This window comes from Callithrix jacchus, chromosome 1 (assembly GCF_049354715.1).
Source record: "Callithrix jacchus isolate 240 chromosome 1, calJac240_pri, whole genome shotgun sequence".
NCBI classification, from domain to species: domain Eukaryota; kingdom Metazoa; phylum Chordata; class Mammalia; order Primates; family Cebidae; genus Callithrix; species Callithrix jacchus.
The window spans coordinates 15,973,538-15,999,753 of NC_133502.1; the positions used below are offsets into that span (position 1 = coordinate 15,973,538).

Consider the following 26,216-nt stretch of genomic DNA (forward strand, 5'->3'; position numbering starts at 1 on the left):
TTATGGTCTTTGCCATTTACCCTCCCTGTACCCCTTTCCCAATGTAACCACATGATCTTCTTTCTGTCACTGCAGACTGCTTGCATTTCCTAAAATTTCATATTAATGGACATATCCACTATTATGCATTATTTTTGGTCATGCTTCTTTAACGCAGCATAATTATTTTTATGTCCATCCTTGTTATTTTGTGTGTTATTGACTCTGTGTGTGTGTGTGTGTGTGTGTGTGTGTGTGTGTGTATGTAACATAAAATTCCATTGTATTGACAAGCCTGATTTTGTTAATGCATTTGCCTGTTGGTGGAGATTTTAATTGTTTCCAGGTTTTGATTATAGTAAATAAAGCTGTTATTAATCTTTGTGTATAATTGTATAATAAGTATTTGTATAGACATATGTTTTTATTTAACTTGTTGACTTAATACGTAGGAGTGAGTTGTCTGAATCAGTGAGTATATGTTTAACTTTTCCAGAAACTGCCAAACTGTTCCTAAGTGTGTGTATCATTTTATATTGCCACCAAAGTATGTGATAATTCTTCTTGTTCCGTGTCCTGACTGTCTTTTCACTTTGGCCATGTAAATTGGTTTACTGGGGACATCTCGTTGTATTTCTTTAACAATAATGACATTGAACAATTTTTTCTGTGCTTAGTGGACATTTTGACTGTGTTTTTTTTTTAGTTGGTTTGTTTTTTGTTTTATAATCGTGTTGTAAGTGTTCCTTACATATTTCTAGATACAACTTCCTTGTCCAATATATGTCATGTGGGCCAGACATCGTGGCTTATGCCTGTAGTCCTAGTACTTTGGGAGGCCAAAGTGGGCAGATCACTGGAGCCAGGAGTTTGAGACAAGCAAAAATGTGTCTCTACAAAAAAAATGAAAATTAGCTGGGCATGGTGATATGTGCCTGTGGTCCCAGCTACTTGGGAGGCTGAGGCAGGAGGATCCCTGAGCCTGGGAGGATGAGGCTTTGGTGAGTCAACGTTGCATCACTGCACTCTGACCTGGGCAGTAAAGTGAGACCCTGTTTCAAATAATAATAATAGTAATATTTAACGTGAATATTTTGTCTCACGTTGTACTTTGCCATTTAATTTTTTTAATTGCATCTTTTGAGGAGCAGACTTAAATTTTGATAAAGTATAGTTTGTCAATACTTTTATAGTTCATAGTTTTTGTGTACTAGGAATAAGAATCTGTTGCCTACCTCAAGGTAACAGATTTTTCCTCTGTATTTTCTTCTATGGTTATTAAAATAGTTATAGGTTTGTGATCCATTTGGAGTTAATTTTTTGCTTGTGTTGTTAGGGTTGAGGTTAATTTTTTTTTTTTTTTTGTCCAAATGGTTAGCTAGTTGTTCTAGTACAATTTGTTGAAAGGACATTTATTAGGTTGGTGCAAACATAATTGTGGTTTTTGCACTGCTGAAACTTGCCATTTGATATTGACATACGTTCCTAAATAAATGCGGTTATGTTATACATCGTTTCAGTGCACATTTCTTGCTTTGTTTTTTTGCTAATGACTTATTACTCGCAGTTTATTTTATATTTATTGCATAGAGTATGCAAATGATGTTAGACAAAATGCAAATTTGAGCAGTTTTCTTATTTGAGTTCAAAATGGGTTGTAAAGCAGCAGAGACAACTTGCAACATCAACAGTGTGTTTGGCTCAAGAACTGCTAATGAACGTACAGTGCAGTGATGGTTCAAGAAGTTCTGCAAAGGCGGTGAGAACCTTGAACATGAGGAGCTTAGTGGCTGGCCATCAGAAGTTGACAATGACCAATTGCGAGCAATCATCGAAGCTGATCCTTTCATAACTACATCAGAAGTTGCCGAAGAACTCAACATCGACCATTCTATGGTTGTTTGGCATTTGAAGCAAATTGGAAAGCCCCATAAGTGGGTGCCTTATGAGCCGACTGTAAATTTTTTTAAAAATCGTCATTTTGAAGTATTGTCTTCTCTTATTCTACACAATGACCCATTTCTTGGATTGTGACATGCGATAAAAAGTGGATTTTATTCAACAACCGGCGATGATCACCTCAATGATTAGACCAAGAAGAAGCTCCAAAGCACTTCCCAAAGCCAAACTTTCACCAAAAAAAGGTCACAGTCACTGTTTGGTGGTCTGCTGCTGGTCTGATCCACTACACCTTTCTGAGTCTTGGCAAAACCATTACATATGAGAAGTATGTTCAGCAAATCAATGAGATACATCAAAAACAACAATGCCTGCATCTGGCATTTGTCAAGAGAAAGGGCCCAATTCTTCGCCACACCACCACCTAACCACATGTCACACAGCCAACACTTAAAAGTTGAACAAATTGGGCTATGAAGTTTTACCTCAGGTGCCATATTCGCTTGCCCTCTTGTCAACCGACCACCACTCCAAGCATCTCAACAACTTTTTGCAGGGAAAACACTTCCACAACCAGCAGGGTGCAAAAAATGCTCTCCAAGAATTCGTGGAACCCCAAAGCATGGATTTTTACACTGCAGGAATAAACAAACATATTTCTCATTGACAAAAATGAGTATATGTAATGGTTCCTCTTTTGATTAATAAAGATGTGTTTGAACCTTGTTTTAATGATTAAAATTCACGGCCCAAAACCACAATTACTTTTGCACTAATACAGCCCATTGATTTGACTTGACTTGGCAATACCAGGCTTCTTAAGTTTATATTAGTGTTTTATTGATACCACAATTTCAGATTTTTTTTGTTTTTAATAGAAGTCAAGGAAATAAATAATCTTGAATGGTTTCTGCTAGGTCATAGAACAATGATGATAAATTTCTCCAGATTATCAAAATTCAATTTTTCACTGATTCATTGTTCTTCAATTTTATATCATTTTACTTTTAGGTGTTACACATAATATTGCATTACTTCGAGAGGTGATAATCAACTCACGCTTTGTAAAAGGAGACATCAGCACTAAATTTCTCTCTGACGTGTATCCTGATGGCTTTAAAGGTATGTATGTTTTAAAATATTTGAGTATGTTAAAGTTATTTTTATACTTTATTGTAATATATGATTTAATTCTATTTTGAAATTAAGGCTTTTTGGCTTATAATTATAAATTATATTTAATTATAAAATGCTTATTATGCTTAATTAGCATTTTTAGAGCACCCAAGACTGTTTTACATTCACAATTTTGAGATTTATACGTGACTCATGAGTGTGATAACCTGCAGTTTTGTGGAGTGCAGAATTCAACTATTGGAATGTCCTGTGAGTCCAGTGTTTTGGAGAAAAACATGTAGCTAGATCATTGGCCTACCTGATTTTCTGGTTTCTGAAAATCAAATCTGATTTGTGTTTTCTACTGAGGTTAGTATATAAGGAACTCTTCTAAAGTGATTTTTAAAAGATATGTTTATGAAAATAATACTGAAAATTTCAAAAATCCAGGTTCTAGTCCTATTAATGAAAATCTAAGAAGATGACCTTTACTCTGAAAAATGAAGTTTTGAATAAAGTAAAGAGTGGAATGTGAAATTTAGCTGCAAAGTTGTCAGTGAGTGTTTCCGGGCAGTGGCAAAATTGCTCATCAAGTGAGAGATTCAAATTCACAAATGTTTCCAATCAGGGTATGCTATATGTTGTTATATTGCCTCTAAATACTTAAGAACTACTCTTCTACATTTGCCATTCTTAATGTCTACCTCTATTTTATTTTCTCATGTTATTTTCATGTCAGTTCGTTCTTCTTTGAATGGTCACTGTCTCTCCTTCTTCTTCAGATTGCTGTATTTCTCATTCTCCATTTTTCCCCCAAATCAGCTCTTAGATATATTAAACTGTATCGTCTTTGACTGTTTGATATATGTGCCCAGGAGACTGCAGGAAGTGGTAACTACAGTTAATCCAGGATCCTCTCCATATGTTTGGGGCCAGGTCATTTCGTCCCTTTGGGGGTCCCCATCTGCTTCCCATCTGTCCAGCTATCCTAGGCACTATTCACAGGCAAACACCTATTTTTATGACTGCATTGAAATTTCTATTGTATATGTTTATTTTCCCAAATTTATTTGGATGTAGACCAAGACAGTTTTAGTAGAGATTCTTAAACTTTGAAATGATTGCTTCTAAAATTAAAAAATAGGATACATGAGAAATTATTCTTGTCAGCTCTTTAGATGTGGATGTTGAAAAGCATTTTCCCTTGATTCTGAAGAATAAATGGAAAATGAGGAAGAAGATAGTTTAAGAACGATAATTTCATTTGGCCTCTAATAAACATTATAGGCTTCTGATATTTCTCTGATACCTTCCTATACTTCAACCTCAAGCCCCATCAGAATAAATTATCAGAATTATCTCTTTCTTTTAAGAAGTTACAGATCTCCCGGTAAAAATTTATATAATTAAGTATACTTCTCTTTTTTTTCCACTGAATTTAATCAAGCATTTCTACACTTTTAAAAGTACCACTGTGATATTTGGACTGAATTCAATCATTAAAGTCCTCAACAAGTAATTGGTATAGGGTCTAGAAGAAAATCAAAGATGGGTAGTATATTTTACCCACCCTTAATGAACTGACATCATGAGAGAAATAATCGTGTAAAGCGTCAACTACATTACAGGACAGGGTAAAATAAGTGCCTGGTAAAGATGGAAGCAAAGTATCTTGAGAGCAGAGCAAAAACAAAAACAAAAACCCAGTTCCATTCGAGGGAATCTGGAATGGCCTTAAGGATGAGATAGCGTTTAGACTATTGGAATATCTCTCCAGGAACACTCTCCATGGGAGCTGGGCTGCCATCCTGGCTTGAGAGAGCCATGTGTGCACATCTTCATAAGCCATCCTCTTTGAAGTTGGTAGTTTGAAATTAGCCATGAAGAAAGTATTTACTGTAAGGAAACTGGTTGCACCCTGGGGCTTTTCTCCTTCCCCCACACTCCAGTTGTTTGTTAAGCATTTACCAGCAAACCACTGCCTAACTTTTTGGCCTGCATATTGAGCAGAATCCCTGGTGTGAAAATGAAAAGGATTATTCATCTAGGGAGGAAGACCTAGAAGACTCACTGAGGATAGGTGGTGCTCAGTTTTACAGCTACTGGTGTATGAGGCAGATGACTATGCTTACTGAAAAATAGGAAGAACACTTAAAAATATTGAATTAGGCTGGGTGTGGTGGTTCATGCCTGTAATCCCAGCACTTTGGGAGGCCAAGGCAGGTGGATCATTTGAAGTCAGGAGTTCAAGACCAGCTTGTCCAACATGGTGAAATCCCGTCTCTACTAAAAATACACAAATTAGCCAGGTATGGTGGTACATGCCTATAATCCAAGCTACTCAGGAGACTGAGGCAGGAGAATTGCTTGAACCCAGGAGGTGGAGGTTGCAGTGAGCCAAGATCACACCACTATACTCCAGCCAGGGCAACAGAGTGAGACTCCGCTTCAAAAAAAAGAAAAAAAAAAAATATATATATATATATATTTATACATACACATTAGATATATGTGTATATATATATATATACATTATATATATATATATATATATGAGAGAGAGAGAGAATTAGAGGAGAAAGACTTAATGAACTAAAAAACTGTGATTTTTCAAAATAAAACAATTCAGCAGTCAAAGTAGAAGGTAGGATGTCACTACTAAGATCCAAATTAGTGACTCAAAGGAATAAATAGAAGTATCTCAAAATATGTAGCAAAAAGGTAAAGAGAATGAAATCATGTAGAAAATGTTAAGAGATATGGAGGGAAGATCCAGAAGATTTTACGTATAAATGCATACTGGGAGTTTCGTGAAAAGAAAAACGGAAATAAGGAAGGATAATTTTTAAAGAAATAATAGAGGAGATTTTTTTTTCCCTCACTGTTCTTAAGAAAGCCTTAAGGTATTATTGGAAAGACTAACTGAGATTCAGGAAGGGTTAATTTAAAAAGTAACTCCACTAGGCATATAAAAAACAAATACTTTTTTTAAAGCTTCTAGAATAAAAGAAAGAAGATGCAAGGAATGTACAGTCAGATCATGTTGATACCCTGTAAACTGGAAGCTAGAATCTTAGAAGAGTATCTGCTACATAGGAAATAATTTGACTCAAAAGTAGTATACCCAGCTAAGATACCTTCATCAATATAAACAAAGCTGTTTTCATTTAAATAAGGATTCAGAACTATTTCACCATATATACTTATTTTGAGGAAATTGCTAAAGAAAGTATTAACCAGTTTTGAGATAAGATGATAGCTTAAAAATATACAAATTTTTCCCTACCTCCAAATCTACTAACTTGAGTTATTTAAAGACATAAGCCCACTAGGAAAAAGAAAGGAAATAGCATTTGGTAAAATGAAAAGCTGAAAGATGATTCTTAACTGACTTAGTAACCTAAGAAAGTTGAATCCTAACCTGAAAATGGGAGAAACTGAGAAGTAGCTCATGACCACTGTGAAACCCATCAGAAGTCTCAACAATTATTAGCTCCAGGTACCTTTGGAAATTCCTAAAGGTAGCACTGTTGGCCTAAAATCTCTGTAAAATTGTCTCCACATTACTTCCCTCACTCTTCAGAGGAAGTTGACTCTCTTTCCCTCATTCTGGTAAAAATTTTCAGATTCTTCTCTGCAGAGGATAAAAACCAGGGGACACCAGGTACAGTTGTACAAAGGATTGAGGGAACATGGACATACTAAATGTGGTGACACTCCCTGCCCCAGCCTTCGTTCCTCAGTTGGTTCCCAGGGTACTGGCAGGCAAACAGGTATTTACAGACAGGAAAATAAAAGATCCTTGAAAAATCTAACCCCCTAGTGAGATTACCTAAAGATTCCCCAACAAAATAGTCTAGCCACATTTCCCTAAAGATGAAGCTGCCAATGGTCAACAAAGTCACAGCCCACGGAGAGAACCGGCCTGGCTCAGAATCAGGACCTCTGTCCACATTATGTAATACAACACTACAGCTGGGCATGGTGGCTCACATCTGTAATCCCAGCACTTTGGGAGGCTGAGGTGGGCAGATCACCTGAGGTCAGGAGTTCGAGACCAGCCTGACCAACATGGGGAAACCCTTTCTCTACTAAAAATACAAAATTATCCAGGCGTGGTGGCCCATGCCTGTAATCCCAGCTACTCTGGAGGCTGAGGCAGGAGAATCACTTGAACCAGGGAGACAGAGGTTGCGGTGAGCCAAGATCACTCTTGTCTAAGCAACAAGAGTGAAACTCCTTCTCAAAACAAACAAACAAATAAGAAGCACTATAATGAGAACCAACACATAGCTGTTAAAAATAAATGGTAGACCTAAAACCACTACACAGATCAGGCTTCTTGAAAACGATGTCATACCAGTGAGGGCGGCTAGCAGCATGAGGGTTATAGTGGCATGTCACAAAACTTGTAGGTGCTGCTACATGATTTTGAACTCCAGTAATTAGTGGCTTAATGAACAAGGAGGGGAGATAATAAACGTTGTTTAGGGGTTGGGAATTTAGCTTAAAGTTACCCTCCCAAAAGTTTAAGAAGGCAAGATTTATTTGTGACTAGGAAGTTTTTCTCCTTTCAGTCACAAATACTTGCAGAGCCTATTGGGTCAAAGCTTGTGCTTTAGGCTCTGGGAATATAGGTAATACTGTCAAAAAGCCTAAGGCTTTTAAAACCTAGAGCTGCAGCTTTTTCCAGCCATGTCTTCACTGAAGAGCTGCTGTACCCAGCCTCATTGACATCCCGGTAGAGGCTCTAAGCTTGAATGCTGTGCATGTTCCATGGCTGGGTTTGAGAAAGCCTTAGGACTCCCCCTAGACTTAAAACAAGTAGAAGTGACTTGCTCCTCTGAAGAGTGCTTGAGGCCATGTGTGTTCCATGTGTGGGGCTGGAGCTCTCAGTCCCCCTCTATCCTTACCACCTGTATTCCTCACACACCCAGCAGCATGCTCTCAGTCTTCTCCGTCAGGGCTGGGTAAGAGGGGAAACCAAGTGTCAGATGCAGCACTCTTTGTTTACATTCACACTCGCATAAAGGAGCAGGAAGAATTGGAGAGCTTTTAAGTACATACTGTGCCCTCAACTTCTAGGTGCATAGGATTCATCAGTAAACAGAAAAAGGAGCTGCCCTCCTGGGACTTACATTTCAGCAGGTTAGCAGTCAGCATGAATCTCAGCTCTGCTCATGGCAGCCATGCAGGGTTTTATAGATTAGAACCTGCTCAGAAAAGGGAATGAGGTACATTCACCTTAGCTTACAAGCTGAGAATGCAGTGCCAGTGTGTCTGACTCAACTTCAAGCTGGTACACCACCCCCAGAGGGCAAACAGTGGAGACCTTTCAAAGGAAGCTAAGGTCAGAGCCAGGGAAGACATGCCTTACTTAGTATCAGTCCACAGGGGAACTTGCAGAGGTCAAGGCCACTGTGGCCCGTGATCAGGAGTAGCATAATGCTAGAACTGTTATAAGGTCAGTTATGATCAGACTTCTTATACAGAGCCTATTGGAACTGAGTACACCCCCTTTTGAAGTGGAGTATCAGTAAAATGGTTGCAGTTGATGTGCATTCTATCAGTTTGCCTGGGAGATGTGATGAGTGATGGTCTATTTTATTTGGGAGACTTCTCTTGATCTGCCTGAGTCTGTGCACTAATGGTTAGACCAGAGGAAATACTGATTGAGCATCTTGCGGTGAGTGGGTTCCCCTAATGTGCTGCCTCTTCCATTGCTGATGACGTGCATATACTGTACATATGTATCTAAAGAGGTGACTTTTACAGGACTTTCATTGTGAACCACCGTGAGAAATACATTTTACATCCTGACTTAGTATGCACATATACAAACACACACAACATTTTCATGTAAAATCCTGTGTTTAAAGTGCTCTGATAATTTGTTTTGCTGGACATGACACATTAAGCTGGCTTCATGAACTACTAGTTTCTTTACACTGTTTGATAAATATGGGTCTAGAACAGTTGTATTCAAAGTGACATATGCTGACAGGCAGCATCAGCATCACCCTGGAGCTTGTTAGAAATGCAGATTATTCCCTGCCCTCATTCCCTATACCAGTCAGTCTGCCGGTGAAGTACACACAGCACCTTTAATCCAGGTGATTCTGACGTTCAGTGTTTGAGAAGCACTCGTTCTTTTTACACTCCAGAGAGCTTTGGGGATTATATATTTGTGATTATATTTGCCACATTATAAATTAAAACTGAGGAACTTGAAAATATTTATTTATTCATTCGATCTGAAAGTAATGGTAATAAATCCATTATGTGTTGACACGAGAGCAATGAGGTCATCACACAACATGTGTCCCTTGCATCTGGGAACCTCTGCAGTATACTCTTGAGAAAACAAGAGTTTAAAAAGCAAATACATTTTAGTAGTATTAAGAAAATCGTTTGACCTTGGAAGGACTCCTGGGTACTCCCAGTTGTTGGCAGGTCACGCTATGAGAACTGTTCTTCTCAACTATATGTTTTGACAAGACTGAGACCAAATTTTTGTAATACTTCTTATATAGAGTAATTTATTATATAATCATATGGAATGTTTTCATCACTGCTTAGGTATCAGGGGAAAATGAGGATCTTTCCAGTACCCATAAGAGTATAGGTTATTAGGCCATCAGGAGGATCCAGTATTGAATTCCCAGAACCAGTTGGTAGATCCTATATTTGTATTGTGTTTTATGTAATATCTAGGTTTGTCTCAAAGAGGGATGGATTACTTGTGCTTTCTCTGCCCTTCAGGGAGCAGACAGATTACCTCCCCATGGAAAATTGTGCTGTAGATATTGAAAGTGTATCTTAATTTTGAATATTTTTAGTTTTATTTATATTTTGATTGATTTTTAGACATAATGTTTAAATTACTTCATTTCTTCCAAATAAGTTTAGGCAACTCATGTTTTTCTTTTTTTGATTGTATATTTGTTTCTTGGTATCTGTGGGTGATTGGTTCTAGGACCCTGTCAGATTCAAAAATCCACAGAAGCTCAAGTCCCTGATACAAAATGATATCATATTTACATATAAGCTACACATATCCTCCCTCTACTTTAAATCATCTCTAGATTACTTACAATGCTTAATACAATGCAAATACAGTTCTAATCATTTTTACATTATATTGCTTTGGGAATAACGACAAGAAAAAAAGCCGGTATGTGTTCAGTACAGACACAACCATACATTTCTTTTTTCTCAAATGTTTTCAGCCTGCAGTTGTTTGAATCCATGGAGGATCGATTGTAAAAGTAGCACTTTATGGCTGATGAGCCAGCACTGGAGTTGCTCATATTGTCCTATTTTTACTGTCTGTATGTAGTCCTGTGGTCAATAAATATTTTTAGATTTGTGGTGAGGTTACACAGCTGTCAAGGGGCATGTTAAGCTACAGACCCTGGAGTATTTGAATCCTGCCTTGACGCACAACCTTCTTCTTGAAGAATTATACAAATTCTTCAATCAGTCAATCACCCCAGGCCTTCATGGCCAGCCCACTGCCCCAGGTCTAGCTGTATAATGGTAGGAAGAGAGTGTGAGTGAGAGGAGGAGAGAGAAATTGGTTGGTTGATTGGGATTCAAGCGCTGACTGCATGCAGAGAGGTGGAAGAATCCCGGCGTGATAGTCTTTGGATCTTTGCACTAGAAAGCATGGCCTCGTCTGTGTCCTTGACTAGCCGCTCTCCTTTTCTCCTGGGGCTGGGGCTTCTTGCACGCTATCCTCGCTTTCCTCAGCAGGGAACCTGGGCTGGGGAGGGACAGAGAGAAGCATATGTGAGGAGCTTACGCTTTTCCTGGGGATCTCTGTGTGGATAGTTTTGGGTTTTTTTTTTTTTGTAATTGTTTTTTTTTCTGTGCATCTGTTTAATATCTTCTTTATCTTCTTTCCCAAATTAAACTTCTTTTCCAATATAAACTTCCTTAAAACAGGATTTTGTTCTTCTTTGAATGGTCTTGCTCCCCCAACATCCGCACATCCCAGTGCCTAGTACAGCCCTAGCCGCGTAATAGATGCCCTATGAAATACTTGTTTGAATGACTAGTAATTCTGTAGGACAGAAGCACAGATGTTAACATATGTGATTGATTGATCGGTTGCTCGATTTATTTCCCTCAGGACACATGTTAACCAAGAGTGAGAAGAACCAGTTATTGGCAATAGCATCATCACTGTTTGTGGCATTCCAGTTAAGGGCACAACATTTTCAAGACCATTCAAGGTATGGTAGACCATTTAAAACAGCATAAATTAGAAGAACAATAGTGATAATCCAGTCTCTACAGAAATAACTGATAAAAGATGTGGCTGATCTCAGTTCTAGAGATCTAATGGGTCTTTGGAGAAGTATAATAAAGTCACACTGTATAAATATGTTATTGCTTATATTTTGTTCAAACAAGATTTTAATTCAGAAGGGATAAAACGATCTTGGCCCCTTTAATTTGGACATAAGATATTCTGAAATCCGATGGGAAATCTGTTCGAGTTGTTTGTGTTTATGATTTCTGTTTTATTTATTTATCTTGAAGAATGTTTGGAGAAGCATATTAAAATGTAAGAATGAATCTGTGGGCAGTTAAAATATATATATCAGGCTGGGCGCAGTGGCTCACACCTGTAATCCCAGCACTTTGGGAGGCTGAGGCAGGTGGATCATGAGGTCAGGAGTTCAAGACCAGCCTGGCCAAGATGGTGAAACCCCGTCTCTACCAAAAATACAAAAATTAGCCGGGTGTGGTGGTGGGCATCTGTAATCCCAGCTACTCGGGAGGCTGAGGCAGAGAACTGCTCGAACCTGGGAGGTGGAGGCTGCAGTAGCTGAGATCGCGCCACTGCACTCCAGCCTGGGCACAGAGCAAGACTCTGTCTCAAAAAAAAGTCTGTGTGAATATATATCAGAAACTAGTGAAGACAGAAGAAGGAATTAATACCAGGTTGAGTTAGTCATTTGTGAGCCACAGGCGTGCCTTTTAGCTTCCTAGTGACCCAGGTAAAAGGGGAACATGCTTTATATCAGGATAAGTAGAAAGAAAACGTCAATGCCACTGGTGCTTCTAGAGAGAGGATTATTTATTATGAATGCCTGTTTACTTGCTGGAACAATCCTTTTAAAGGAATCATTCTATCGATAAATTGTTACTTCAATTTCTTTTCCATTTTACTTTTTAAGAAGAGGAAGAACAAAGAGTAAACAAAAGAAAAAAAAGATGGAAGGTGACCAGCTAGCTCTGAAAAGCTCAGATCAGAAACTCAGATCACCTCTGAAGAATTAAGTAGAGGAGAAACTGAATTGGATTTAGGCTGCATCTTAGTGGCTAATGAGGTTTTATTCCGAAAATCTCAGCGTAGTTGGTACTCTTCACTTGTTCTCTTTATCTGGAAAGAATAAGAAGCTTAAAGTGCATCTTTGTAAAACTTACGATTTGGTAGCTACCAGGGAGAGATGAGAGGATACAGAATATTAGTAAATTACTGAATGACTGGAAGGAGGAGGAGAATGGTCAGTAGAACCATGAATCTGCTTGTTGTTTGGCTGGTTTTTCCCCCTGCAGTTGTGCTGTCTAGTATGGGAGGCACTAGTCATGTATGGCAATTAAGATTAAAGTAAGCAGAAAACCCTTTTCAAAGTCACTTGAACTGTGGCTACATTTCAACTGATCTATAGCCACACATGGTTAGCAGCTAGTGAATTGGGCAACTCAATGAGCCTTTCCGTCATGGCAGGTATATTTCCCTCAAGTTCTGTTGGACAGCATTTGTCTGGAGGGATATGTGTGCAGGAGAGAACATTGCTTTGGTTTTAAAACCCGAATTTCATATTTTTTATTATTCTTTTGAAAAATGTAGTATTCATATCCTATTCCTTTGCTTTCAGATGTTATTTGGACCTTGATTATTTCAGAAGTTCTGAGTGTAACTAAATATGACTGGTTTGATTTTTAAGAAATGTATGCAAGTTATTTTCAGAGAGTGTGGCCTTACTATATGGAAGAATCTGAAAAGGGCTTAAAAAGATGAAAACTGAAAATGAACTGTAATCCCATAATTCTTTAATAATTACTTTTAACATTTTGTAGAGTTCCTTCGAAGTGTGTGTGTGTGTGTGTGTGTGTGTGCATTTTTATATACGTACATGTAACACACTGCAGAGTTAGAGTCATTCTGGGAATGTAGTTTAAATTACTCGCACAAGATAAACAGCAGTATACTGAACACCCATGCACTCATTATCCAGCTGCAACAGCCGTAAAAAATCTATCTTCTTTGTTTTATCTTTACCTCTGCACACTCCACACTTTCCGCCATTTGTTAATTTTTTAAGGTAAAATGTGCAAACACACTTATAGACTTCTTACCTGTATAGTTTTTGTTCTTTGAGATGGAGTAGTGGTGTGATCTCGGCTCACTGCTGTTTCCATCTCCCCAGTTCAGGTGATTCTCCTGCCTTAGTCTCCCAAGTAGCTGGGAGTACAGGCACACACCACCACGTCTGCTTAAATTTTTTTGTATTTTTAGTAGAGATGGGGTTTCACCACGTTGGCCAAGCTGGTCTTGGACTCCTGACTTCAGGTCATCCACCCATGTGGGCCTCCCAAAGTTCTGGGATTACAGGCATGAGGCAACATGCCCAGCCTTACCTGTGCAGTTTTAACAAAGGGATGCTTGTGTGTAACTCAGATGACTCCATCTTTCCATCTTCTCTGCCAGTGCACTCCCTGCCTTCTTTTGCTTGTGGTGCTACCTGCAGTGCGATTTCATCAAATTGTTTTCTATCAGAGAGTTTGGTAAACTTTTTTCTCTCTTCTTTCTTTTTTTTTTTTTTTTTTGCAGAGATAAAGATGAAGGCTTCCCCAGGCTGAAGTGCAGTGGCACAGTAATAACTCACTGCAGCCTTGAATTCCTGGGCTACAGTGCTCCTCCCTCCTCAGTGTCCCTGGTAGCTGGGATTACAGGCCACCATGCCTGGCTAGTTTCTGTATTTTTTGTACACCATGTTGTCCAGGCTAGTTTCGAACTCCTGGGCTCAAGCAATCTGGTCTGCCAGCTTTGGCCTCCCAAAGTGCTGGGATTACAGACTTGAGCCAGCATACTCGGATGGTAAATGTTTTCGTAAAGGACCAGATGATAAACACTTTAGACTTACAGTTCACATGGTGTTCACCATGACTACTCTGATGTTGTAGTGCAAAAGTAGCTGTGAGTTACATGAAAGGGATGAGTGTGGCTGTGTTCCAGTGAGACTGTATTTAAAAATGAAGGGTGATGGCGTGCGGACCATAGGTTTCTAGCCCTCTTTCTAGGTCATTAATGCTCTCTTTAGCTGTGCGTGGTATAAATGGTTAATTTTGCATCTTATTTCAATTATTATGTTTTTCATTTTTAATATTTCCATGTTGATTTTTTTTCTGTCTTCCTGGTTGATTGTTATGGTCTTGTCTTATGTTCTTTTAAAAAATTTTAGTCTTGCCTTTTATTTCATTAAATGTATTAAATGTTCTTATTTATTTTTAAATTTTTTAAATTAAGAGGAAATCTCACTCTGTCACTGAGGCTGTGGTACAGTGGTGCAGTCATAGCTCACTGCAGCCTCATATACCTGGGCTTAAGTGATCCTCCTGCCTAAGCCTCCTGAGTAGCTAGGGCATTAGGCATGCACCACCATGCCCAGCTAATTTTTATTATTTTTTTATTTTTGTACAAATTGGGGCCTCATTATATGACCCAGGCTGGTCTTGAGCTCCTGGCCTCAAGTAATCCTCTCACCTTGGCCTCCCAAAGCATTGAGATTACAAGTATGAGCCACCATGCCTGGCTTATTTTACAATACTCAGCTTATTTTATGTTGTATATCTGACAGTTCCAATATCCAAGTCTTTGTTAGTGTTATTCTACATTTGTTTTTCTGTTGACTTTCACTCAGAAATGAGGTCTTTGTCATAATAATAAAAGGATCAATACATGAGGAAGTTATAATAGGCCAGGCAAGATGGCTCATACTTGTAATCCCAGCACTTTGGGAGGCCAAGGTGGGCAGATCACCTGAGGTCGGGAGTTCTGATCAACATGGAGAAACCCCATTTCTACTAAAAATACAAAATTAACCAGGCATGGTGGTGCATATTTATAATCCTACCTACTCGAGGCTGAGGCATGAAAATCGCTTGAACCCGGGAGGTGGAGGCTGCAGTGAGCCAAGATTGCTCCATTTTAACAAAGTGCCATTTTAACAATATTGACTCTCCTAGTCAATTAATGTTTATATATATTACGATTTATTTAGGTCTTCTTAAATTTTAGTAATATTTTGTAGTTTTCAAGGTACACGTCTTGTATTTTATTACACGTATTCCTAAGTATTTGATTCATTTTGATACTGTTGTGTATAGACCCTTTTTTTGTAATTTTGTGTTGGGTGCAGCACTCTGCAAATGTCAATTAGTTCAAGTTGGCTGGTAGTGGTCTTCAAGTGATAGCCTCTGACTAGTTTTCTTTCAATATTATACTTTTATTTAAATCCCCAACAATAATTGTTAATCATGATTTCTCCTTTTAAAGCTGTTTTTGCTTTTTTTTGGCACTCTGTTATATGCATATGCATTAACTAATTAATTAATTAATGAGACAGAGTTTTGCTCTTGTTGCCCAAGCTAGAGTGCAATGGCGTGATCTGGGCTCATTGCAACCTCCATCTCCTGGGTTCAAGCAATGCTCCTGCCTCATCCTCTAGAGTAGTTGGGATTACAGGGGCATGCCACCATGCATGGCTAATTTTTATAGTTTTAGTAGAGATAGGGTTTCACATATTGGTCAGGCTGGTCCCAAACTTTTGACCTCAGGTCACCTGCCCGCCTCAACCTCCCAAAGTGTTGGGATTATAGGCATGGGCCACTGCGCCTGGCCATATTTTTAAAAAATGAACATTGACCCTGCTCTCATATCATTCACAAAAATGAACACAAAGTGAATCATACACTTAAATTTAAGAGCTAAAACTATTAAAATTCTAAAATAAAATGGGAGAAAATCTTTGCAATATGACACAAAAATCATAAATAAAAGATAAATTTGATAAATTGGACTTTATAAAATTTAAAGACTTTTGCTCTTCAAAAGACAGCATCGAGACAATTTTAAAACAAAATATACAAAAAAATAGCAGAATTTATTTGAAGACATAAATTGATAAAAGACTTGTGTCTATAATGTATAATTAATTCATACAACCAAAAAATAAAATCAGCCAGTAGAGAAACAAATTAAAATCACAGATCTATATCACTACACACTCACTAGAATAACGTGCATCAAGTAGTGAGTGGATAAATAAAAAGTGGCTTATCCATACCATGAGCTTATTTAGCAGTAACAAAGAATAAACAGCTACATTCACTAATGTGTGTAAATCTCAGAAATAACATGAAGAGACAGAAACCAGATAAAGAAAACTATGTAATGCATGACTTCATTTATTTGAAATTTCTAGGAAAGTCCAAAAGGACAAAGAACAAAAAAAGATCAGTGGCTCTCTGTTCCAGGTATGGGAGCAAGATTGACTGCTCATGAGTTTTGTTGTTCTAAAAGTGGGTTGTGGTGATGGATGCACAACTATGTAAATGTATTATGGTCTCACTTGATCTTAGCCAAAAGGCTGAGAAACCATATAAACTTATTACAATCTCATGAGACTATACAGTTAAAATGTACAGATGTTATTGGCCAGTTGCAGTGGCTCACACCTGTATTCCCACACTTTGGGAGGCCAAGGCGGGCTGATCACATGAGGCCAGAAGTTCGAGACCAGCCTGGCCAACATGGCAAAACCCTGTCTGTACTAAAAATACAAAAAATTAGCCAGGAGTGTTGGTGCACGCCTATAGTCCCAGCTATTTGGGAGGCTGAAGCATGAGAATTGCTTGAACCTGGGAGGCATAGGTTGCAGTGAGCTAAGATCATGCCACTGCACTCTCACTCTGGGTGACAAAGTGAGACCCTGTCTCAAAAAATAATAATAAAAAAGTAAAACGTGTAGATGTTATACATGTATACATCTTAATGCAATTTTTAGAAAGTATAAATGTGATACCAACAAAGGGCTTGAAAGAGGTGGGGAGTATTATGAGAAGTGTTAAGATGATGGAAGATACATGAAAAATAAAGTGTATTTGAAACTTGAGTAGAAGCAGATATTAAGGAGTCTCGTTACTGGCTTGGAAGACCAGGTGGATGGTGGTAATAACAAAAGTGCAAGAGCAGCTTTGAAAGGAAAATATGAGAAGTTCCATTTAGGCAGCTGGGTTTGAGATCCTTGAGAGCCATCCTTGTAGCCCCTAAGGAGTTAGCACTATGATATATTCCTATCCCTTTGACTGTTTCTTCTTTAATAATAATATATATGCCCCTTTGAGTCCATTAGGAAATGCTTGCAGCATGCTTTTATACTCATTAATCCCGTGATTTTTTTTTTTTTTAAATAATCAAATGCACACAGTTTTAGGCTTCAGCTGTGTTTCTTAATGTGTGCTCCATAGCACAGTAGTTTGGGGGAGGTATTAAAATGTGTTACTTAAGAAAATGTCTCTGTGTTTAAATAAAGTTGGAAAATCCCTTGTTGAGTTAGAAACCTTCTAAAGACTGTCATACAGGCACACCTCATTTTATTGTCCTTTGATTTATTGCATTTCTCAGATATTGCATTTTTGACAGATTGAAGGTTTATGGCAACCCTGCATTGAGCAAGTCTTTCTGTGCTGCTTTTCCAACAGCATGTGTTCACTAAGTGTCTCTGTGTCACATTTTGGTAATTCTTACAACATTTCAGACTTTGTCATTATTATCATCTGTTTTGCTGATCTGGGATTAGTGATGTTTGATGTTCCAAATGTAATTGTTTTGGGGTGCCACAAACCATGCACGTGTAAGACAGTGAACTTAATTGACAAATGTTGTACGTGTTCTGACTGATTCACTGACCCAGCCATTTCTAGTCTCTCTTGCTCTCCTTGGGTCTCTCTATTCCCTGAGATACAATATATTGAAGTTAGACTAATTAATAACCTTACAGTGGCCTGTAAGTGTTCAAATGAAAGGAATAAGTAGCACATCTTTCACTGTAAATCAAAAGGTAGAAGTGATTAAGCTTAGTGAAGAAGGCACGTTGAAAGCCAAGACATGCTGAGTAAGCCTGTTGTGCCAAATGGTTAGCCAAGTTGCAAATGCAAAGGAAAAGTTCTTGAAGGAAATTAAAGTGCTATGCCAGTGAACACACAAATAAGAACGTGAAACAGATTGCTGATATGGAAAAAGTTGTATAAGTCTGGGTAGAAGATTAAACCAGCCACAACATTCCCTTAAGTAAAAGCCTAATCTAAAGCAAGGCCCTAACTCTCTTCAATTCTGTGAAGGCTGAGAGAGGTGAGAAAGCTGTAAGAAGAAAAGCTTGAAGCTAGCAGAGCTTGGTTCATGAGATGTAAGGAAAGAAGCTGTCCCCATAACATAAAAGTGCAGGGGAAGCTGCAAGTGCTCATGTAGAAGCTGCAGCAAGTTATCCAGAAGATCTCTCTAGGATCATCGATGAAGGTGGCTACACTAAACAGTAGATTTTCCATGTAGATATGACAGCCTTCTATTCAAAGAAGATGCCATCTCAGATTTTCATTGCTAGAGGGGAAAAGTCAATGCCTGGCTTCAGAGCTTCAGAGTAGTGGCTGTTTCTCTTGGTACGGGCTAATGCAATTGATAACTTGAAGTAGAAAAGCCAGTGCCCATTTACCATTCCAAAAACCCTAGGGCCTTTAAGAATTATACTAAATCTGCTCTGCCTATGCATTAGAAATGGAACAACAAAGCCTGGGTGACAAAATATATATTTACTGCATTATTCTGATTATTTTGACTCTAGTGTTGAGACCTACTTCGCAGAAAATATTTTTTTTTCAAATGATTGCTGCTCATTGATAGTACACCTGGTTACCCAAGAGCTCTGATGGGGTTGCACAAGGAGATCAATGTTGTTTTCATGCTTGCTAATACAGTGTTCATTCTGTAGCTCATGGATTGGGGAGTCATTTTGATCTTCAAGTCTTATTATTTAAGAAATACGTTTTACAAGGTGATAGCTGCCATAGATAGTGATTCCTATGATAGATCTGGACAAGGCAAATTGAAAACTTTCTGGGACAGATTCACCATTCTGGATCCCATTAAGAACATTTGTGCTTCAATGGGGGAAAATAAAAGATCAACATTAACAGGAGTTTGGAAGAACTAGATTCCAATCCTCACAGATGACTTTGAGATGTTCGAGATGTCAGTGAAGGAAATAAGGTATGCCTCTGTACTAAAATGCATTAGTAAACTCTAAGAGCCGGATGTAGTTGCACTCTTACCTAACTAAACTCTTTTTTTCTTGTGAAAATCTTTTTACTAAAAGCTCTTTGAGATAATAATATTCCAGTGAATGCTTTTGGGAAACACAGAGTATATTATGATATGTAGTGTTATGGATAGTTCAAACACTAACATTCCTTAGAGACTGTTGAAAAATTTAGGGCAATTGTTTTATAAAGTGGAGGTTAAGAAGCAATCTTACTTTATATTTGTCTTCTGCTAATTTCCAACTAAAATTGTAAATGTGATAATTGCTACATTAAAAATTTAAGTATGTTATTTTTGAACTCATTATCTTTTAGAAATTAGAAACAAAACATGTATTTATGAAACATGTAGGCTGCGAGTTCACTTATCCAGATAATTGTACATTTATTTTCTGTGCAAGAAGCAATTGTTCATTTTTGGTGAGTTTATTTTCTGTTAAAAAAAGTTATCACTTATTTAGTATTATCAGTTTATTGTAAAATTGCTACAACCTATAACAGCAGAGAGCTTTAACATTTAGCAAATATACTCTTCTTCTTAACAAAGCATGATCTTGTTTGGCTAAGTGAAGCTATGTTTCTGGCTTACTTACTGAGGAGGTCCTTGACACCTACATCATGAAAGCTGTTGTAGGGTGTTTGAACCTTCGCATTTTGGCTTCAGAGTCATGTTTTCATTATTGGCTGAGGAATGGAGTTGAAGAGTCACCCTCCAGGTGTGGCTCCATATTGCTTTGTCATGGGTGTGTTCATGAAATGTTTTCCTTCCAAACCAGTAGCCCACAGCCCTTCCTTTGTGTTGCTTTTTTTGGCTGCTGATCTTATTTTCCCAATTTCTCTATGGGCTTCACTCTTTCATCATTTATGACTTGGAAAAACACATTAATAATACATATCCCTAGTATTTGGATAGTAAAATGATAACAGTACATTTTAGAAAAAAAGAAAAGTTAATGTCAGAAACAATAGCAATTTTTCTTGGGATGACTAGAAAATAAATTTGATGAATTCAATTTTTTACTGACTTACCATGTAGGTTTCTTTTTAATAATTATTCTTAAACACTTGTATGGATATAAATGAATTATTAAAAGCTATTTATATTAAACACTTTGCTTTTCTAAACTAAAATGATTTTGTTGACATTGTAGTTTAAGATAATAATTTGTTTCACTAACTGATAATGATTGGAAGAAACAATAGTAAAGGTAATATTTTAATAATTTTTAATAATCTTTATTTTTGCTCCAAATGTCTGTTTTCCTTAGATCCACATGTTGTTCTTGGATCTAGATTCAGCTTTCTTGAGAATCAGGGTAACTGACCCTGGCTCGAGTTCCCCCACCTGTTGGCCCAGACATCTCAGACACTAGTGAAGATGCTGTTCTGCCCTCTCTCAACGTCTTTACTTCCTCCTTTCCCCATTGTTGTTTCTTCATCTATCCCTTTCTTTTGTTAGGTTTTTGTAGCTGGACAGATTGTCCTTTATCCTTCCTTCTTCTCTGTCATTCAGTCTTCCTAACTTCATAGTTATTACTTTCTGCTGAGTTATTTGCCTTATCATTGTAATGATCACCATTTCTAGAGCTGAGTCTGCCAGCTTTCTTGGTAGTGGAATATCTAGTGATTAAGTTGTCCCTCCCTAGAAGAGGGCCGCTTTACATTCCTGTTACTTTGCAGATTTTAAGAATCAGGGAGGAGGCGTGGCTCAGAGTAAGCCTTTGACTACCTTTTAGAGGTCGGTTCTCAGGATTGAACCATGCTGAAGTGGCCATGGACAGTGTTGTCTGTTTTCATATGTTAAATATATTTTAATATGTTTGAAAAGAAATGTTGACCCTGTGCATCTTATAAACTCATCTTTCACTGCAGATATATAGTAAATTCATTACATTTTGTTGACTTGTGTTTGTTTTCTTCTTCACCCATTTTGCCATTCCATAGAATATATGGAGGATATGTTTAGAATTCTCATCAGTTATTTTAAAGCAAACAATTAGAAAAGCCTGCAACATTTACCTCTTTAATCCATTTGGAATTCACTTATATGTATATTATGAAGTGGGTTTCTTCTTTGTGATTTGGAAGCTTGCTGTGTTTATAAAACATTCTAGCCTAATCCTCCAAAATTAGTATTCATTTATCATTCGAAGGTTAGCAAGACAGAAATGCATGCAAATTGTGTATATATTCTCTCTCCTTCTCCCCACTGCCTTAATCATTCACGTGGGTGCACTTGCACACATGAACACACACCCCTGCATCTATGTAAATAGGTATGTTGTCTTAGTCCATTCTTATATGTCTGTAAAGGCATACCTGAGACTGGGTAGTTTATTTAAAAAGAGGTTTAATTGACTCACAGTCCTGCATGGCTGGAGAGGACTCAGGAAACTTACAATCATGGCAGAAGGTGAAGGGAAAGCAGGCACATCTTCACATGGCTGGCAGGAGAGAAAGAGCACAAAAGGGGAGGTGCTACACACTTTCAAACAACCAGATCTTTTTGTGATAATTCACTCACTGTCACAAGAACAGCAAGGGGGAGATCTGCCCCCATAATCTAGTCACCTTGCACCAGTTCTCTCCTCCAAAACTGGGGGTTACAATTCAACATGAGATTTGGGTGGGGACCTAGAACCAAAGCATATAATTTGTATAAACATGTGAATACATTTGGTGACATGGTGGAAAAACTAGAATTCAGAGTTACAAGTCTAGATTTTAGTCATAACTCTACCACTTAGTAATATGACCTTAGGTATCTTACTTTAAGCTTACCTGTAAAATGAGAATAATCTATATATTTTTTATATGAGAATCATTGTTATTTTATAATTATGTTTCAACACCCAGATTATTTGCCTCATTTGTTATAAAGAAATTAAAACAAAGAATCCTGTAATATATTGTAGTACTCAACTAAGTGAATGTATTATGAGTAAGCCAAAAGAAAAGCATCAAGAATAAGAAGTCATATTTTTACTTCTTTAAACCAATAGCTATACATAAATATGACAAGAAAGAAAAAATCGGGGTCTAGTTATCTTCAGTGAAGTAAATAATGAGATATTTTATGTTATATTCCAGCAAATGGGACACTATTAATGTTTGTTTTTAATGTTATTTACTTTATTTCTTTGTAGGTTTTTATTTTTGCTTTTATGCTTAAAAAGCAAAATCTTCTACCTAAGATTTTATAAAATATTTAATTATATTTTTATTTCTGTTCTTTTGGAGATTTCCTTTATTACAATGATATCTTACATGTCAAATTTAGTATGTATGATGATATGAGATTAAGATCTGACTTCATTTTTTCATATGGGTAATCAGTGGAATCACTTTGATTTACTGACTTGAATATCCCCCTTTTTTTTTTTTTTTTTTTTAAATTAGAGACAGAGTCTCATTATGTTGCCCAGTCTGGAGTGCAGTAGGATGAACATAGCTCATTGCAGCCCCAGACTCCTGGGCTCAAGCAGTCCTCCCACCTCAGCTTTCTGAGTAGCTGGGACTACAGGCATGCCCCATTATAGTAACTTTTCTCTTGTTTCTAGAGGGGCAGTTATGTTACCTCCTGATTCACTTGGGATGTTTGGGTGTAGGTAACAGAAACCCTGATTGAAACCAATACAGTTTTCATCTCACATAGAATAAGAGATTCAGAAGGCACAAAGGCTGAGGCTCAGTATGTTAGTCTGCTGAATGCAGTTGGAGAGGAGTAAGCAAGCTGTAGAATAGATGTCGTTGTGTCGGATGGGCTCCCGACAGGACTTCTGCTCTTACAGTGAGTGAAGTGGGGAGCCATTGCAAGGTTTTGAGCAAAGAAGAGCTTGAACAACATGTGTACTGACAAGATCTTCCTGCCTGCATAAAGGAGCAAAAGGGGCAGCTTGATGTCAGAGAGGATAGGGTCCTAGGCCTGAGCCCTGAGACTCTTCAATATGAGAAAGCTGGAAAGATGAGAGGGATTCAACAAAAGAGTCTTGAGAAGGAGATAGGCGGAAAACTAGGCCTGGGTGAGGCTTGGGGAGCCAAATGAAGAAAGGGCTGCAGGAAGAAAGGAGTGTTCAACTGCAGTGTGTCAAATGGGATGAAGAATGACGGCTGACCTTTTAACAATGTGGAAGTCACAGGGGACCTTACTAGAGCAGTTTTAGGGGATGCACGTGGAAAGCGGGTCTTAAATTTGGATTGGTGGGAGTTCAAGAAAGAATGGGAGGGAGAAACTGGAGATTACAAATACCAGCATCTTTTTTGAGGACTGGCCTTTTTCTGTGTATACACATAGTCCAGTCTTATTTTGATTTTACCAGAAAATGGGCCATTCTACTTAAAATGCTGTCTTTTTAAAAAACACATTATAGTCTTTGAAAAAGTGGTTTTCAAAGAGTGTACAATGTTAATATCTTTTAGTCAATGAACATATGATGGAAAATCTTGCTCTGCTAGAATGTCATATCTGGAGAATGAATTTACATTAGGTTATGTTACACTAGTGATCACTGACATTGTAGGGTGAAACGTGTACTCCACGTCCCTTAAATACTGGAAATGCATACACTGAATTCTGTATGGCTTTTATGGCATTTCCTCTTTTCAGTAATTCAGGATAGGAAAACCAGAGTCACCTTTGGTTCTTTTGGCTCCCTCATATGGCATTGAATTGATAAAGCAGTTGGCGTGGGTGTCAGGAGTCAGGATCTGGGTCCAGCTCCACTGCCGTGTTTCCAGGCGCTATAGGTCTTTGTGCAAAGTGCTTCAACTTTTAATTCAGTTTTCTCTTCTGAAAAATGGCAGTGTTGAATTGGATGATTATTGAGGCCGTTTTCAGCTTTGATGCTATTTGAGTTGCATAAAATCACAGCTTTTACTTCCTGGTTCCCTTTTATGACATGGAGTCTCATTCTGTCATCCAGGCTGGAGTGCAGCTGCGTGATCTCAGCTCACTGCAAGCTCAGCCTCTCAAGTAGCTGGGATCACAGGCGTGCACCACCACACCCAGCTAATTTTTGTATTTTTAGTAGGGACAGGGTTTCACCATGTTGGCCCGGCTGGTCTCAAACTCCTGACCTCAGGGCATCCACTTGCTTTGGGTTCCTAAAGTGCTGAGACTACAGGCGTGAGCCACAGCGCTCGGCCACTTTCTGGTTTCTGCTTTATCCTCATAATTTCTTTTTTGTTATTTGAGCAGGGGTTAAAGACTCAGAAAAAGAAACAGCTTTACTATGGCCTATAATATTGGTGGAAATACTTCAGCCTGAAAGGTTAAAATAAAGCATTCCCTTTTGTGGAGGATGACTTTGGCTGTAATTTAATCAGTGTACTTTGTGCTCAGTCTTAGTAGAACATATCAAGTATCTCGACTGGCTACACAGCCTGGTGTCAGTTTAACTCTTTCTGCCACAGTAGCATAAAGGGATGTCAGTTTAACTGTTTCAGCCACAGTAGCATAACGGGAAATTACTTTCGCTTGAGTTCTCTGTATGTGCAGTCATTGTGTCTGCATTTGTATTGTATTGTCTTTCCTCATTTGGCTTTCTGATAAAATGGAGAATCAATTTTTTCGTGATTTCTGCCTAGCAGAGACAATTACCTGTTAATTTTTCTCGGCCTTTCCTGGTTTTACATACAGAATTTATTCACCTGTTATTAAATTTTCCATTAGATGCTAAAAGTTTAAGGTTTTAAAAATATGATCTTAACCATTGAAAGATGAGTCGGGAGAGAAATATTAGAAAACACTAGCCATGTGAAAATGATTCCCAAGGAAAAGCAAGTATTGTTGTACAGCTGCATATTGGCTCTTTTACTAAAATGTATTCTGAGTGAAAAGAATATGTGAAACTATGACACATGTATACATCAATGAAAATAAAACACATCTTTATATCATAACTCATTTCCTTTCTCAGATAAGCTACTTTACTGTAACAATGAAGTTGATATGATACCTGACTGGATAATAAAAAACAGCACTTTAAGTATATATTTACAAATATACACATACACTCTTTGTCTTTGAAAATATCTACTTTCATCTGAGCAAATAAATCCCCTAAAAGCAGCAAGATGGAAGAAAACATTAACTCAATCATTATCATTTAAGCTTGCCTCACTTTTTTCTATCTCTGTTATGATATTTTCATTTACTTAATATGACTGTTTAAGATGGTTTGGAAATCTTTGTGAGATTAAGTACAAGATATTGAGTGGATAAGATGGCATATTTACATATTTTTGCTAACTATTATATTGTAAAATATTTTTATATGATCCTACTGTAAGAGCTGAATAGAAGACAGAATAGCCCGATTATTGCCGGAGAATTTCCCTGTCCCCTGCAATGATTCCGGAAGCTTGCACACTTCATCAGTATTATTGTAGTTCTTTGGCTGCAGGATATTTGGCAGCTGTTGCACCCCACTGGCAAATCCTATTCATACTTCTTTCCCATTCACCATTGCCATTGGAGAATTGATTTCTCTCTCCTCTACTCTAACCTTTCCCAATTCATTTTGGATTGTTCAATGTGAAACATTTTAATTTCATATCATACAGCTATTCAGCTTACAATCCCTTTTTTAACCTGTCACCAGGGCAACAGCATAGCATGCTTTCTTTAGGCAATCAAGTTTTTATTTCACGTGCTTAATGTTGCATTAAATGTTTGCATTTTGTTTAACCCCCCTTAAATACTTTGAACTCTGGATATGTTTTATAGGGTAATGAAATCCTTGATTTTTGAATTGAAACTAAATCAACACCATCAGTGCATCTACAATAAAATGTCAAAAGATTAATTTACATAATACAAAGATTATTAT

General features: G+C 37.7%; 1 protein-coding gene across 11 annotated transcripts in view; it reads left to right on the forward strand.

Annotated features, from left to right (window-relative positions):
* PCCA (propionyl-CoA carboxylase subunit alpha) overlaps window positions 1–26,216 on the forward strand; it is a 433,256-nt gene that overhangs the window by 222,268 nt on the left and 184,772 nt on the right. For all 11 annotated transcript variants that reach the window (XM_054246197.2, XM_035293344.3, XM_002742504.6 and 8 more), the window contains 2 exons: window positions 2,890–3,000; window positions 11,129–11,231. In XM_054246197.2, coding sequence (XP_054102172.2) covers window positions 2,890–3,000; window positions 11,129–11,231 — 214 coding nt within the window. The remainder of the gene's footprint in view (window positions 1–2,889; window positions 3,001–11,128; window positions 11,232–26,216) is intronic.